We start from the raw sequence: 17,020 nt of genomic DNA, 5'->3' as shown, positions 1-17,020 counted from the left end.
GTATCCATACCCATCCAGGTATTTTTATACTAAGTTACAGTCAGAAACATAAGTATAATCTTTTCAGCTCAGTAATATGAATTTACAGAAATCTTTGGGTTGCTTTATCTTCCCCCCACTGTAACATCAAATTGGCTGGTGAAATGATACTGGCAGTATAAGTCATTACAGGTCTGACGTTACAGTTGTTACACATTGCTGAATCTGTCAAATGAAAAGGGAGCACAAAGGGAATTTCCAAATGCAGCTGCTATTTCCCATTTGTTAAATCCTTTTATTACACCATATAAGTACACAGCTGGGAAATACTATAGAGTGGGAGTTAAAACAAAATATTTTGGCTTCCAGACATTCAGAATACACAAAGGACTCAGTGGAAAGCAATGCCCGATATCAAAAGGGAGTGAAAGTTTGAAAACATTTTTAGCCAGTGTGGTTTTTTTCTGATAATGAACAATGTAGTTTAAAGGTATCTTACATTACAGAAAGTGCTGCGTACCATAAATGTTGGGTAAAAAAGCAATTTTTTTCATTAAAATGGCCCTCCTGCAGTATCTTTTCTAAACCTGAGATATGTACAGCCCTTGTAGCAAATTATGATGCATACTGTGTGCTCTTTCAAATTCCAGTGAACTCCTTAGTAGTTTTAAGGACAGAAAGGATGCAGGATTGTGCCCTTAATTAGATACCAGATAAAAGAGAAATTTTTCCTCCCCATATGTCGACACAGCATTCTTTGAATTTACTATCTTTTAACCAGACAACACACATTATTGATGCATTTTAATGACAGCACTACTGTCTTTACTTTGAAAGTAAATGCTATGAACAGGTGCTTCTTCAAACCTGCTTCTAAAGGATCCGTCTGGGAAAGGTCAGAAAGTGCTTACCTTCTGGGAATTCAGGTTTATTAGGTAAAAAAGTGGCCACAGCCACAGCACCTATCTCAGAATTGCCCAACCCACCTTCTGGAATCTGTCTCTGGAAAGAAATGTCTATCCTCCCTCTAAGGAGTATGAACATGTTTTCATCAGGATAGTTGCAGGCCTCTCTAAATTCTTTCTTAGCAATATAAATGCCTGCTTGACTCAGAAACTTCAGAGAAACTTTCTGCAATGAATCAAGGCTTAAATGTTTGTTCATAAAGAACATATTTAAATGAGGAAAAAAATATCACTAAAAATCAAGCAAGGTACTTAAATGGCAGTCCCTCAAGCAGAAAAAAAAATTTCCCCACTTCACTGTTGTGATCTCACAAGCCATCTAAGTCACCTAACTGTAAAGACACTTGCACATTTTAGAGCTCTTTTAATTGCAACCAAAAAACATGTATTAGAATTTCAGTCTTCACTGGTAGCCAAGCCTTGTAAATTATACCCAGCTCTGAGCTGGGAAGAAAAAAAAAAATCCTTTTGGTTTAGCTGAGAGGTTTTGAAATAAGGTTGACATATATCCACCACCAGATATAAGCCTAGGGACTTGTGGAAACTGCTAATGATTTTCAGGACATTCATCTACATATATAATGGAATATTTACTGGAAAAAGGAGATAGGAAAACCAGAGTGCTAAGTCCCTCAAGCAAAGTTTATGCACCTGTTCTGAAACATGATAGGCTGTGCACAGATTCGTGCCTGTCCAGAGGTACAGAGGGTGTTGACATGACAGGGCAGCATTAGGAAAGGAAGCAGAGATTGCTCTCTGTCCCTGGGACTGCAAACCCCTTCAGAGCAGCACTCCAGGTCCAAGGAACACGCTGACCCAAAAAAAAAAAAAAAAAAAAAAAAAAAGAGGGAATGCTGGAATCCAGCAGTTTCTTTCTCTCTAGGACACAGAGTAATTTTGTTGATGGTATTGGTGTCCCACTATCAAAATTCCAAGAGTGCACCTGCCTCTCTGAATGAATGGAGAAGTAGCTGATGAATTCACAGATTAACTTTTTCCATCAACAAACTGGATCAGTCCTTTCTACTCTGCATGCAGCTTGTCCTCCTGATAACACAAGTTAAAATTATTCTAATGTGCTTGTTGCATAACTTGGTCAAAAGAGTGACTCTCTATCCAAAATTCTGAATATAAGCCATATATAGAACTTACAATCTACCTTTCCAAATTGCTAAGCTATAATCATTTTTTTAAAAGTGATTTTGCAGTGGAAATTTTGCCTTCTTCATGACAGTCACACAAATATCTAGGAATACTTTAGGCCTAATGGAAAGTTCTGCACTGGGTTAAATTGTGCATTACAGATTAGATAGCATTTTTCTGGTTTGGTTTGATCTTCTGAATCAATTTGATTTCAGGAAAAAAAAAAAAAACCAACACTATATTTAAAAAATATATCTTATTGCAATGCTATTACTAAATTAACTCTGGGCATCATAATAGGCACAAAGAACTGTGATATCTCTGTTGATCAATGTATTAGAATTATTATACCTAGTCAAATTTGACATGAATCCTTTATTGCTAGGGGTGCTAAAAAAAAAGCTGCAATTATGCTTAACATTATTAAAATCTGCTCATTTGTATCAGAAAAAAAAAGATTGGATAAAAAAAATCTACTCATAGACATTTAATAGAAATAGAGAAGAAACTTCTTGAAAAGGCAGATTATTCTTTTAAGCCAACTGTCTAAATTTAAGGTTTTTGAAAATCACATTCCAGAGAGTCTAGAATTATGATGTTATAAATTTACAGAACACCTGGCTGCTCCACTTACCTTATTTCTGTTTCTGAGGAACACATGCAAAGAAAATAAATTAACTAAGATGCTCTGCCCATTCAGCCTGCCCATTTATTGCAGAATTTTGAGGATTCAGAGACAGAGTTATAACCACTAAATAATTATATCTAGGCTATTGAAGAGAATAGGGATAATAATTTTGATCATTTCCAACCTGTATACTAAGTGGTGATTAGCTGCTTATGAACACCTTTCCCCTCTACAAAAAGTTGTGACATCCTATAGGTACAGTAGGATGTTTGTGTCACCTAAAATGCCAGTTTCTTTGTTGCTGTGTAAAGATATAATATTCTAGATTTGGCAGGTCCTGTTCCTGAGAGACGAGTAAAAAAAAAAATACATTAAAGTTTCTTCCTTCAACACAACACTTTGCAGATGACAAACAGTTGTGAGCTACATCCTCCTGTCAGAAATTAATGCCTGAATATACGAGCTAGAAAGGTTATGACATAAATCAAGGTATGAATGAAAACGTGATAAACAGATGCATTTCCTTTCAGAAGGTGAACTCATCAAATGACCTCATTCAAATAGACCTGTATACTTAAGTAAATTATACAATTGTAATTTACAATTACACCATATGATGTTGATCTACTGCCGACGCTTTAACATTTAAAAAGCTTTACACCTGAGCACGTCTCTTTCCAAATGGGCGTGAACAACCTCTTACAACCCTAAATTTGGGAAGCCCCTGTGAGGATGGTGCAACTCACCATTCTGTGTTGGGCTGAGATTACTCCATCCCACTCGGGATCCTGCTGGATGGTGGTGACCAGGGTCGGAAGCTCCTCGGAGTGAGGTTTGTTGTGCATTACATTGTGTAGAGGCAGATGAGAGGCCGTGTGCTGATCACTGTTGCCCTCCTCCTTGTCTCGTGATGCTAAATCCTGGGTCATTGTTTCCTCTCCATCAGCTGCACATGCAAATGGAGAGGTAGCCTGCTTGGAAGACATTCTTCTACGAAACAAGAGAAGGAGACAAAATGAAAACATTGGTATCAGTGACAAAAAAAATCAAGCTCAAAACCATCCTCTAAGTGCATCACACCTGCCTAGACCAGTAACAAATTAACCACGGGTAGTCAACAGAAGTGCTCTAAAAAGCACAAGGCTTGGGGATCTGGATCCAAAACACTGAGGAAAAGTATTCCTTGATGCCAAGATAAGGTCAGGGTTAAGCTATATGACATCATTCTATTCAATTAGACTTGTCAAACAATATAATTTTCTCCAGCCATAAGAACATAGTGATTTTATTGGCACTTTCATGCTGATATGTATGAGTTCAATTTTTAAACTTTTACTCTCATGAGCAACCTGAAGCTAACAATCAGACGTTTAAAGGAGAGAGCTCATCATGCTTACCTGACCTCATTCATTGCAAGCAGAAGATGCTTTCTACATATATGAGAATAAATTTTAAATCGATTCCAAATTCTGCTAAATGGGTCCTTTTGCTGTTTGTTTAAAGCTGTACTGCTTTTAAACTGTTTAAAATTTTGCCTGGTTTTACCTTTCAGAAAGTGTTTTGAGGAGCTCATGTGAAAAGTGTTCTAAACCCTAAAGGTTTATTAAATGGATGGATAATACCTTAGTAACATTTTACAGTTCCAACTAAAAATCGAAAAAAACTATGTTTCCTTTCATATTAGGCATGAAGTACAGGATATAGCTCAACAAAATACTTTAAATTACTTAAAAGTGCAATGACTAAATGCATTGATTTATGTTAAATGCCTTTTCCTAATAATGGCCTTACTACCATCTCATATGCAAACACAGCTTTCGCCACAGTTTCTGCACTTAGATGAAAATATTACTGACTTCAACTCAAAATCTGAAAACACCGTCATTTAAAATATCTAGTAAGATTAACTGCAACTGTTAAAACAATCGTTAATAAACCTGAAATGGGACAGCTAAAATATATTAGTTATTTTCCCAGGTCTTAGTAACTTTAGAATATCCTTGACACTGAAATTGCTGGGAAACTAAGGAATAAGATCTTCACCTTAATTGCTTTTTAACAATAATTGATTTCATACCATTTCTTTAAAAATGCACAAATCAGTTAACATAGGAAACCACATGAGCATTTTTCAAATTAGCAAATCATTAACTTGCTAGTACTGTTTCTACAGACAAATAAATACTGATTAAAGGGTCTGGAAATCTGAGACTAACAGTTAAATTTACAAATCTGTCACATGCTTTCATGAATATTACAGTGAAGGAAATATCAAGTGCAAAGAAAAATAATTAAGTTAATTCCAATTTAAACAGTAGTTTTTATGTAGCAGCCTGTGTTTCACATAGGATTTAACAGCTAATGCTAAATTTCTCACAATTAATGAGGGAGTTCAGATTTAGTATCCTACAGTGAAAAAAAAATTAATATAGGATCAACTAATCTAATTATGTACAGTTCAATATGAAAGTATTACAAGCTTTGAAGTGCTCTGAAACATATTAAAACACTGATACCTATTTAGAATAACTATTCTGTAAATAGAGATAATCCTGCCTCCTAAACTCGATACTGGTGAGGGAAAAAAGGTCCGTGTTTTCTTTAGGGAAGCCTCAGTGTAAGTGGGAGTCTAACATGAGCGTTGCCAATAAGCAGAACTGAGGAATTTAAACCGTGCGTTGCATTCTTCCTATGCTAAAGAATTTGTGTTGATGCTACAGAGAACATGCCAAGAGTTCAGCAACCGGCATTATCGTGTGTACTTCAAAAGGTTCTGGCTCATAATTGCTATGATCCAAGATAAAATTAAAGGGTTGCTTTCCCTTTTCTCATTAAAGTAGTCACGTTAATGTAATCACTCACGTGAAAATATAAGTCGTGCTTTGCGTAATTTGAAAACCCGACACGAAAACTGAAAGTCACAATAAAGGTTTTTCCTTTCTTTCACCTTCTCAACAGATCTCATTCCTGTTTCATACTGAACGAGCTGCTGTGTAAAGCTAGAGCTATGGCTGTTTCTTCACCATAAATTAATCATGACACAAAACTAGAAATGAAAATGTCTCTTAAGAATAATTTCAACTACAAACTGCACCAATGAATAATACTGCACAATCCTAATTAAACACAACTCTGCAGCTGCAAAAATAGGCTGAATCTGTCCAAAGCTACGAGTTGGCTTTAAAGGCTGGTTTGTTAGGGACTGTTTTCTTAAGGAAGGCTGGGCCCTCAGTCTTAATCAGCCAATAAATTATTTCCTGCAATTACATTAAATAGAAAATTATCTTCAAATTGGGAATGTTAATTGAAAATCAAAATTCAGACTGAAGTTTAGAAATTACATGCTGAATATAATTAGTCTAGAAAAGCTTCACCTCTATTTCATAAACAGGCTTTTGGTGTTTCCTCAAGTGACCATTCAGCAAAGCTATCTACTGGTAATGTACTACAGGGGAAGCATTTTTTCCTTGACATGTACACTAATATACTTCCCTCTTATTCATGACATTTTAAACACAATTCAATAAAAATGTCCATTCAAGCGCTGTTAAGTTGATTACATAGAGAAAAGGGACTTCATTAACGCTAAAAATAAAATTATAAAAAGTCCCATTGACTAATAACCTCAAGCCATGCCCAGCAACTTTTTTTCTGTCCTGGAGTAAGAGAACAGACCAAGGGTAGGGTTCAAGCACTTCCTAGCTCCACCTAGCACTTTTCCCTACTGCTGCATAATGGACAGACACCTTCCAAGCTGCACTTTAGTCAGTCACCTATAGTCTTGGAACCTTGGAAGGGAGGACAAGCTCAGACAGGCCCCCCCAGGCACTTGCTCTTCTTGTGGCATAATTTTTAGGGGTGTGTTTCACTTCTATTTTCTCCAAAGCTTTGTTAAAACAACTAGATTTAACAGTAAATCTTTGGTTGTTGTATTTAAAACATGGGGTTTAAAGGGACAGATGTGTAGGGGCCTGTTAGATTAAGCCCTCCACATTCTTTTCCCAGTACAATCATTAATGAATATACTACATACTTCTTTTGTACATGGCTTCTCAGAGCGTCCAGTTATGCCAGGGTTTGCAATCAGGAAAGCAGAGCAAATTTAAACCCTGTAGATGAGTGTTATCCAGGAATTTGGGAGAATTCTGAACACATGATTCCATCAGGTCAAAAGGCAGAGTTCAGTCAATAACTCCAAGGTCTCATTCAATTCCAGTGGAGAAGACTCTGGCCCAATTGAGTAGTTTATGTTTATGATAAAATTAAGCCCCAGAGTAGCATGTTGTGTTAAAATATTTCAATGTTAAAATATGAGCATGAATAGCAGTCAAATTTTAAGCCATAACAACTTCCCAATTTTATGTTTAAAATATTCAAAATGAATTTGCTAAAATCTCTGCTGAGAGGGGGGAAAAAATAAATCAATATTCGTAAAAAATACGGCTCATAAAAGGTATCAGAAATTTACTAATTTCCATTATAATTTTTTTTATTCTGCTATTATCAATTAAACTTACTGGAATGATTTAAAAAAAAAATTTTAAAAATTAAAAAAAAAGAAAGTTTCTGATAAAAAAATATCTCCCTAGTTATAACCCCTGCAAACAGGGGTTTATAATGGAAGTGCTGACACAACCCTAACTACAGCAGCGCAAATGGTGCCGCTATAATACACAAAATCAAGTTCTATTATTCTAAACTATCCTCGCTCGGGGGGGTTTTCTTTACTGTGCTCCCAGACAAACTGCTGAAGCATGAAAAATTTAAATGCAATCAAGTGGGTCCAATTCTACTTTACTAGAACAAGTGTCTACAGTGGTACAATCTTAAAAGAAGATGCAACAGATTTGTTTGGTGCTTTTCTTTCTTTTTTCTTTTTTAGCTGTTTATTTATAATACTGTGCAGTGGAGATAAAATAAGAGAGGAAATTACACTCACATTATATCAGTATATTGATTACACAGCACACAATCAGAAAGAAAACTACATTGTGAAATTGTTGCTTTGGTTAAATTGACAGATTAGCTGAACACAGCAATCACTAAAGGTGGAAAATATATCTAATGGGTATGAAAAAAGGTTGAAAAAGGCCCTAATTAACTGAAGTCCTATCACCTACTCAAGTTTGAGAATTTAAAAAAATCTTGATCCTTATTTTCCAACACTAGAATAAATTCTACCTCATTTTGAATTTGAGACACAAACAAAATGTGATCATTCACAAAAACATCAGCAAATCTTAGGGATTGGACCCCAACTTCAGACAGCCTCAATAATGAGGTAGTAAAGCTAAAATTGAATTGCTAAAGGTTTTTTTACCTATAAAAACACACTGTTCCAAACAGCTTAGATTGCTGTAGATATGACCTGATTTTTTATTTTAAACCACAGAAGAAATTCATTCTGCTCTAAAGAAGACTGCCAGTCAGATTCACAAAACACAGGTTTTCCTTTTTTCCTACATCCAGTGTTACACCTTTCTAAATGCAAATATTAATACCTTTTTTTTTGTCTAAGATTTTTCTATCATCTCAATTTCTTCAAAAAATTCATATCCTCTCTTGCAAAACAATTAGCTGATAGTCCTGACATGAAAGGTTTCCAAAGCCTGAGAAATATTCCAACCCTGTTGACTGCTCAAATGATTGTTACAGTAGAAATTAAGGCAAGACATGGAGTTTCAGCTGCCAAACATTTCAGAAGTAAGCCACGAAGCATAACTACAGATAACAACAATGCAACTGCACAGACACTGTTCCAAAAACATATAAACTGAGCAATAACAATGAGATATATGACAAAGCAGACTTGTAGTTGGCCAGGGACTCCTGCTTCTGCTCTGCTCCACCCTCACAAAGCATTCATAAACCTAAAGGCATGTCTACACTGCAGCCACATAAATGACTGCTTTGTAATGCTCAGATATCCAAACTAATTTTAAACAAGCTTGCTTCTGATAGCTCTCCAACTACAGTAGCGTGGTGCTCAGATGGGCTAATTCATCCTGCTTTAGTGACTGCAGCAGAGACATAACCCAGGTCTACAGCTCCCACAGTAGATTGGAATCAGATTAGATTAGAAATATATTCGCTTACAGAGCTTTTATGAACAGTCTCCATTCCTTTTCCCCAAAGTGCCAGATTAAAGTACTTAAGTGCATGATTAACTGTAAGTATGCAAGCAGTCCACTAATTTCAAATTGGACTACTTGGTTTCAAAAAGTTAAGCACACGTCTAAGTGCTTTGGTGACTCCAGAACTAAATAAATTAAAAGAAAGCATTTTTAGAAGTACTCATAACCTTTTAAGTATTTCCTTCAAAAATTTTATTCTAACCTGGTGTTCATAAGTAAGAAAAAAAGAAAAAAAAAAAAAAACTCAGCCATAGTATCTTCTCCCTTCCCACATTTTAAAATGTGCATACTCCTCACACAATATTAAATATGGTTACAGGACCCTCCCTTACAAATCATCAGTTAGCTTTGGGGTACATTAGATACATTACAATTCACATAGACTTAAAGAAAAACGAATGTGCTTTAGCAATAGCCAAAATAGTTTGCAGTTCTGCCCTGTAAAACAACATTGTGTAGGCAGAACCCAGTAACGTAACTCACTGTAAAGCCAATGCTGTAATCTTTATGCCATTTCAGAATAAACAGCTATTTCCTAAAATTATGAGATCTCTCCTCACTTTGCAAGGAGAATTAGGAACACAATTGAACAGTTAGTAAAAGATTTTGTTCTCTTGGAGCCCCACACCCCACATAAATCCCTGTGCACAAAGCCCGAATAGCTCGAGAGGGCTGCAATGGGAGAGAATCTGTTTCTGTTCCTGGCTCTGAGTCACAGCAAGGCCTCAGGCCAATCAACTCAACTCCCTCAAGCTCTTCCTTGGCTTCATTTTGCAGGAATTCTACATGAATTAGTTACATATAGATCATAAACAGCATTGCAAGATTAGAGGGTTTATGGTAATCGCAGGAACCACCTTGGAAATAAAAGGGCGGGAGGGGGAGTGGAAGCAAATGTGATTCAAGAAATGACAGCTATAATGTTAACTGAGCACCCAAATCTCTGGCTGAAATAAGCATCAAGCTAAGCAATACACCCACGGCTTCCAAGATACACACTCAGCTATTCTTGCATTTATTTTTCCAATCCAGGCAAATTACACTTCTGCTAATAGATACGAATCCAAATCACAAAGTTTGACTTCAGATTTAGACTTCCTCAAAGCTCATAGGGTTGGGAACAACTTTCATGGTATTTCTTCTCATTTGAAAAAAAAAAAAAAAAAAAAAAAGAAAGGAAAAAAAAAAAGTGGGGGGAAAATCCAGCCCTTTGGAACTTTTTGGAATGTCATTTTCTTATGTTCACCCATTAGAGTGACCTTCCCAGCCATGCAGCCACGGTGAGCTACTAGGGTTAGGGAATGAGCTCTGGTCTGTTCACCTAGTTGTTGAAAACATCAAAATGGATGCAGCAAAACAGCCTCACAACCCCTCTGGACTTTTTCAGTGAAAATCCAGTATCTGTTTGGACTCATATATGTCAAAATTACAACCTATCTTTTTAGCAGGCTAAATACTCCATTCTCTTTATCCACTACCAGAAGCTTCCACTGAAAATGCCGAAGGTGAATGAACCCACATTGAATGCAGTAAAAGAGCAGTGAAAGAATAGTCATTTAGCACCTGGGATGTGCTCATCTTCAGTCACTGTAGTTAATGTTTTCTATAGTTTATATTTAGCTGACAATATTGCTGTCACTTTATTTAAACAGCTTGAGACTGTTCTTTGGACTGGAGCTCATATGCCCTGGAATGCTTTGACTCATGAATTGTTTCTCCTGATAATGTTACATCACGTATCCACCTCTGTTTAATTGGTTGGTATTAGCTTCTCAGTGATGTCTGCCTTTAAAGTCCTATGACTGAGCCATGTGTCTCTGGATATCCAATTTCTTACTGTTGGAAAAAAAAAAAAAAAAAAAAAAAAAAAGGAAAAAAAGGCAGTACTGACTTCCAGCTATCTTTACCAATAATTATGGGAACAAGAGTGAGCGTGCCAAGAATTTATCCATCAGCAACTTATTAGGATTTGTTTTTCTAGGCAGCAAGTAAGAGAATATACAATATAAATAAAAGCAATCCTTAACAATAAAATTTTAAAACAGTATTTTCTATAAATAAGCAACAATTCGCATATTTTTATGGATCAGAATGACTTAATTGTTTATCTGGGTGATTATATAAATGGTTTTGATAAAGGATGCCTAAAAATACTTGGAAAAACTTATTTAGCATGTTTCAACTTTGAGACTTCACACAGAAGACAAAAATACTTTTTTTTCCCCTTACAAAGCCAGTTAAGAAGCTGTTCTAACAACTAAAGATCTTCCTGATCACACTTAGACCTGGTGGGTATAAGTTCCTGAAAGGGTCATTAAATCCTTTCAATGCCCCAACTGGAGAAGCATTGCTCCAATGGTAAAATACAGTATTCTTATATTATTTCCCTCCTATAGTATATTTTTCAGAGTTGCCTAAGATTCCATGTAATGAGTTAAACAGTTAATTTTCAATCCTAAGGTGTGAAAGGTCACATGCCATCTCTCTGCAATTCAGAACAGAAATATCAATACAGCCAGACTTCTCTCCCCTCCTCCCATTTCCTACTCCCTCCTTTCCATATTTTTGGTTCTCAGCTCTACGTCAAACCAGACAGCTCAGCAGACAGAGAAATGAAGTATCAGTTTCAGGCTCACCTGTAGCCTGTTGCACTAAAGCACCAAATTAGTACCTCCATGTAACACAAAACAATGGCTCTGCAGCTCAGTCACAGATTTGTCCTTTTAATAAAAACCTTACACTACAAGCTTAAAAACATTTCTAGCAGGCAAAACATTTCTGATTCAGTAGAGGTTATGCAAGCATCAAAGCACTTAAATATAGGTGCCAAACCACATTGCCAGGAGCTCTTAGTATAGTGAGGTACTGTTACCTGACAGCTCAGTGAATATAAAATTACTTGTTTCTCCAACTGAAGACAATCAAATTGTCACCTTCCATTGTAATAATACACAACTTGAGATCAGCAAAGTGCCAACACTATTACCAGGAAGAAACAAAACTAACAAAAATATCAGCTCTAAAATTCTCCAAAGGGTAAATACTTCCATCTGGCTGTTCACACACACAAAAAAAAAAAAAAAAAAAAACCCAAAAGAAAAAAAACCAGATTCAGATGAGAGATTTTATTTTCACTATCAAATATCTTAGTGTTATTCAGCAATAAGATTTATTTTAAAAATAGGAAAAACAGCTAAAGGAGGTGATTCATGAAGCACTAAAAATAAACACAGGTCAGAACTGTGCTGGGATTTTACTTGTGCACATTTAAAGTACTGCAAGGGTCAGCAGACTTGCTGCTAGGGAGGAGCATATATATCTGCATTGTTGTTATTATAAACTCATATATGTGAGGTTTCATAAAAATAATTCTAACTGGCACACGGCGTACTTTGGCACAAGCTACACATGACGTGCCACTTTTATTTGTTTATTTAAATGACTTCACTCTAAGAACTGAAAATGAAGTTTGAACTGCAGTCTGCCTCAGAACTGGGACTTTCAGGATATTAAAAACTGAGGAAAACCTTTGAAGGAGGTAATCTGAATACATGAAAAATAGCATTTTCACCATATATTTCTTGAGGTTATTCAGCAAGTGGCCTACATATTCAGGAGTGAAATTTGCATTTTGGTGATGCAGAGATCTAATAACTAGAAATTGTTTTATATCTACAGTAGCTCTGGGCATCCTATAAACTACAAAAGAGTGTCCTAGGTAGGATATATACATGGAAAACTGTTATCATCTTGTTCACAGAAAAGAAACTGAACTTAAACCCTTCTTGAAAAATTTGCTCTGTAGACTGATATTACAGATTATCTTTTCTGTGTTGATATTCTGTTCACTACTAATACACACACGCAGTTCCTGTACATTTCTTAATGCAAATGCACATCACCTTCACATACTCTTCAAAGTTTCACCAGCTGTGGGAAAGTTAGAAGAGAAAGGAGCAAACTGTGCAAAGCCAAGACTCAGTCTTTGACATCAGCTTTTCTATGAAGGACTATTAAGGAATGGCAGTAAGGAATGGCTTTTTTTCCCACCCTGTACAGCTGAACCAGAGCCAGATATAATCCTAACCCTTTGGATCAAGCAGGTACAAGGACTACTTAAACACATTGTTAGCCTTTCAGAAGAGGATAAGATGCAGCTCCACATATCCAACCAGGAACTCATGTTGTGTCCACAGGAGCTCAGGTGCAACACAGAAAAGCTGGATTTTCCAACTGCAGCATGCTCCCAGCCTTTGGTGGCTGCTCTTGTGCAACTACACTGAGTCACACAACACAGCACCAGTGGGAACAGAGGAAGAAAGGAAGGTAGCAAAAACCCCAAACTATTTTAAAAGCCCAAGTATTTTGGTCAGATAAAACATAACTAGACACAATGCCCATTTTTCTCCAACTTTGGGAAGTTCTGATTTTTGTTCAAGGTCCTTGCCAACAGGCTTTTAGAAGGCAGCATTGTGCACAATATTGCTTTGTTTTGAACTGAGGTCTACACAATGTGATCATTACCTGTGCACACAATGGGAACCTAAAATGCATTTACAGACCCTGCAGGAACCACCTCATTTGCCAGTGAGCTGCAGCTACTACCAGGAGAAAGGAGAGGGTAGTTTGAAGAGGCTTTCTGTTAAGAAAAAGATTACATGCCTAGCTAAATCTACCCAGGAAATATTTGAGGAATACCCTTATTTGATGGGCAATGTGGCCAAGAACAAGTGTGATAACATCTTTCTTCCCCAAACTCTCTACTGCTTGGGCTGTGCAACAGCATGGGACCTTTTTCTTTCTAATTTAATTACCTTCACTACAAAAATATGAAGAAAAAAATAATTGCAACTCTCTGAGAATTCAAATAAAAATTCTCTTCTATTAATTAAGGTAATCAGCTGCTATTAAGCGCAAACAATTTAAAGTTCAATTTATTGAGACTTTGAACCTCCTATCCTTTCACAAGCTCCACAGGTGAAATATCTACCAATTTTAACTGCCTTTAAAAAAAGCTTGAAATAATAAGACATTGCTATTCAAAGTCTTAGCATTACATACTTAACATCACATATTTTGACTGTTATTTAGTTAAAAAAATAAATTGCTTAATACTAACCAGATTCCCAAAGAAAGTTTTGTATTTTTTAAGGAATTCACTAGGGTGTCTGGACTAGGCACTAAAAAGAATCAGAGAACATTAAAAAGTAATCGTCACAGGTGAAACTTACACCACTTCACTATTCAGCTTGGAGAGATCAAGCAGCAGCAGTCCCTGCATGCAGCACTCTGAAAGTGCATCAATTGCAAAGCAATCTACAAACTCTCCCTGTCTTTTGCTTTCCGTTCTGTAATGCACCACAAAATTGTTAAAAAAAATAATCTGCAATAACTGAGAACCTTCGACTATCCCACTTTCATGGGAGGATATAGAACGCAGCATCTGCTCTCTGACAAGAAGGAAACCTGCATATCAAAATCAACCAGAAGGGTAAAGGTGAAGAGTGCCCAGGCTCTGAATTGCTCCACATTTCTGAGTGCTCAAAGTCCAGTGTCAGTAATTTTAAATATGTCAAAGAACATAATGGCAAACAACTATCAGATTATAAAAGAAAACACAAGCCAGCACACAAACCAAAAGCTCAGATTGCAAGTTGCTTCCAAATAATTAAAAAGCAAAAAGACCAAAGGTCTAAAATGCAGACTTAAAATGTTATCAGTGATTTTAAATATTTTTACCATTAGCCTGCATATCCAGTTAGATTCCCCTCAAGAGATTTTAGCTAAAATGCTGAGATATTCTTTTACAGCTTGTGATGCAGTATGTTTACCTTTGAAATATACAGTGCCTTATTGTGGTTTTCATCTCTGACCTATTTTTTCCTATATATTAAGGATAAAACATACGATCTGCCTTTGTGAGGAAGTCTTGTCTTCTCAAACTGTTTTTTTGTTTTTTTGGTTTTTTTCCCCTCAGGGCTATATTTTGTTACTGTTTCCCACTTGTGTTTATTGGTAATAATTTATAATAGACAAGTAAACAGTGTGTAATATGTGCAGACTGTTACTTCTAAACCCAGATTTGAACAGTTTCATTTTCTCATGGACATTTCTTGAGAGCTCTGTTAACAATTTCAAAACCAGTGCCATACAGAGGATGATACATATGTTACAGATATACAGATTAGCAGACAGGTTTAGTTGGTACAGCTATCCTCACTACCACCAACCATAAACAGGACAGTCCATTGCCTGTTCATAACCCAAATAAATATAGAAGTGAAAAGAAATGTATCTTTTAATCTAGGAATTATGACATAGACACAGAAACCTTACAGACTTTTGAGAATGGGTCGGATCCTCAGACACTAAATCAGAGCAGTTGTACTGAGGTTAACTCAATCCTATTTATTCATCTAAAGATATATCCTTACCAACTTTTCTTGGCATTGAAAATTTATGTTGGGTCTTTCTGCAGTATGGAATTTCTGCGTTTTCCGTGAAAAACTGACTACCAGCATTAGTAGGAATCATATGACACGATAATATTCCTCCAAATACTCATCGCAGGCAAATGCAAAAAATAGTAAGGTAGATTAGGAATAGTAGCAGACTGTATCCATTGCTCTCAGTATTTTTAAAGTGTGTTCCTCTTGAACTGATTCAAAATAACAAGATCTCTTCACTTACACAGACAAGCACTTTCAAAAAAAAAAAAAACCAAAAAAATTACTTCTCCGACTAGCATAAGAGCTTACAGTGGATCATAATTTGTGGAGGAATCAAACACAAACTACTGCAACAAAAATAATTTATGTTTTAATTTGAACATTAATTCCTAGGCTGCTACTTGGCAAAGCTCTGCAGTCCAGCAGCTCCTGTGGAGCAAGGTCACGAAAGAGATGGGAGTCATCCAAATACATAAGACCCCCAGCACAGCAGGCACAAACTCTTCACTAATTATTTGAGGTCACTTCAGTCCCCAGCACACAACTACTCTGGCAGCCTCCCCATGGCATTAGCACCATGCAGAGCAGGGCTGAGGTGACAGGACCAGGGCAGGTGCCCATCAGGAGGCACACATTTGGGCAGGCAAAAATGAAGTGTGAAAAGGGAAACAGCAAAGACACTTTCAGTTTCTTTCTGCTATATCTTTTTTGGCCATTGAGGTTTTGGAAGCTGATTCAAGCAGGGAAAAGCCCTACCTGGGCAGAAACTGGAGCTCACAGTGAGGGAGAGGGCCACCCTAGAAGGAGGTAGGTTTGGAGTGAGCCCTCTCATCTTTTCAGCAGAGAATCAATCTCCAAGAGAAGGCACTTCTACAAAGAGGCTCTCTTACTCTGAGACTGTACCCTGGTTGTTTTTTCATAGAAGGTAATGAAGCAGTCTAATATTTGGCAATCAACACAAGTTCTCAAGTTCCAGAAATCTCAAAATATCTTCACCTTTACTAAGCAACTCTCTCAGCACTCTTGCTTTTACAAAAGAAACTGAGACATGGAGTTTAATGAATTAACCCAAGGAAACAAAGAAAATCAAAAGTACACAGGACTGGACTAACAGCCCTTCCCAGGTCCCTGTGAAAGGCATAATTTGCAGCAAAAGATGAATCTCAAGTCAGGCTCTTAATATGTTCACAACCAAACAACTCTCTTCTCACTAGCAGACAAAGAAATCTTTCCTTGCAATCATTTATTTCAATGAATAGACGTGCAGAGTTGCATTTATTTCTGTGGCTTTGTCATTAGCAATTTACTATACCATGTCACAAGTTACAGTTTACTTAAATCAGCCAGTAAATGCTGGGAGAAATGTTTGTTGACACTGAGTAGTGAATTCCTACAAAACCTGACTGCACTTCTGCACTGGCAAGGGCTGATCAAAGTGATATGAAACTGAAAGCTCCCACACCAGGATGAACACCACGCTAAGTACAAGTTCAGAAAGAGGCTGGGGATGAAAAGCCAGTTCAAAAAAATACAAACTGGATAATAAAATAAAAAAGAAACATATATTTTTAACCAATAGGCACAACTTGTGGGATGGGAACTGTCAACTCACTTGTGTGCTCTATACATTGCTTTTGATTTTGCTCAAACAAGAGGCAAAACATCAAACAAAATATATTATCCCTTGCACTATATTTAATGCTTCCCAAAAGCACTTAAATT

At 36.6% G+C, this 17,020-nt stretch overlaps 1 protein-coding gene across 11 annotated transcripts in view; it reads right to left on the bottom strand.

Annotated features, from left to right (window-relative positions):
* The window catches only part of SOX6 (SRY-box transcription factor 6), a 369,092-nt gene that overhangs the window by 224,199 nt on the left and 127,873 nt on the right, over positions 1-17,020 (bottom strand). For all 11 annotated transcript variants that reach the window (XM_079307926.1, XM_079307922.1, XM_079307919.1 and 8 more), the window contains one exon: positions 3,462-3,705. In XM_079307926.1, the coding sequence (XP_079164052.1) occupies positions 3,462-3,701 (240 nt within the window). In that variant the 5' untranslated portion in view covers positions 3,702-3,705. Of the gene's footprint in view, positions 1-3,461; positions 3,706-17,020 lie in introns of those variants that run through there.

This window comes from Erithacus rubecula, assembly GCF_903797595.1.
Source record: "Erithacus rubecula genome assembly, chromosome: 6".
Classification (NCBI taxonomy): domain Eukaryota; kingdom Metazoa; phylum Chordata; class Aves; order Passeriformes; family Muscicapidae; genus Erithacus; species Erithacus rubecula.
Note: the sequence above shows the minus strand (reverse complement) of the source record. Positions and strands in the feature narration are given on the sequence as shown.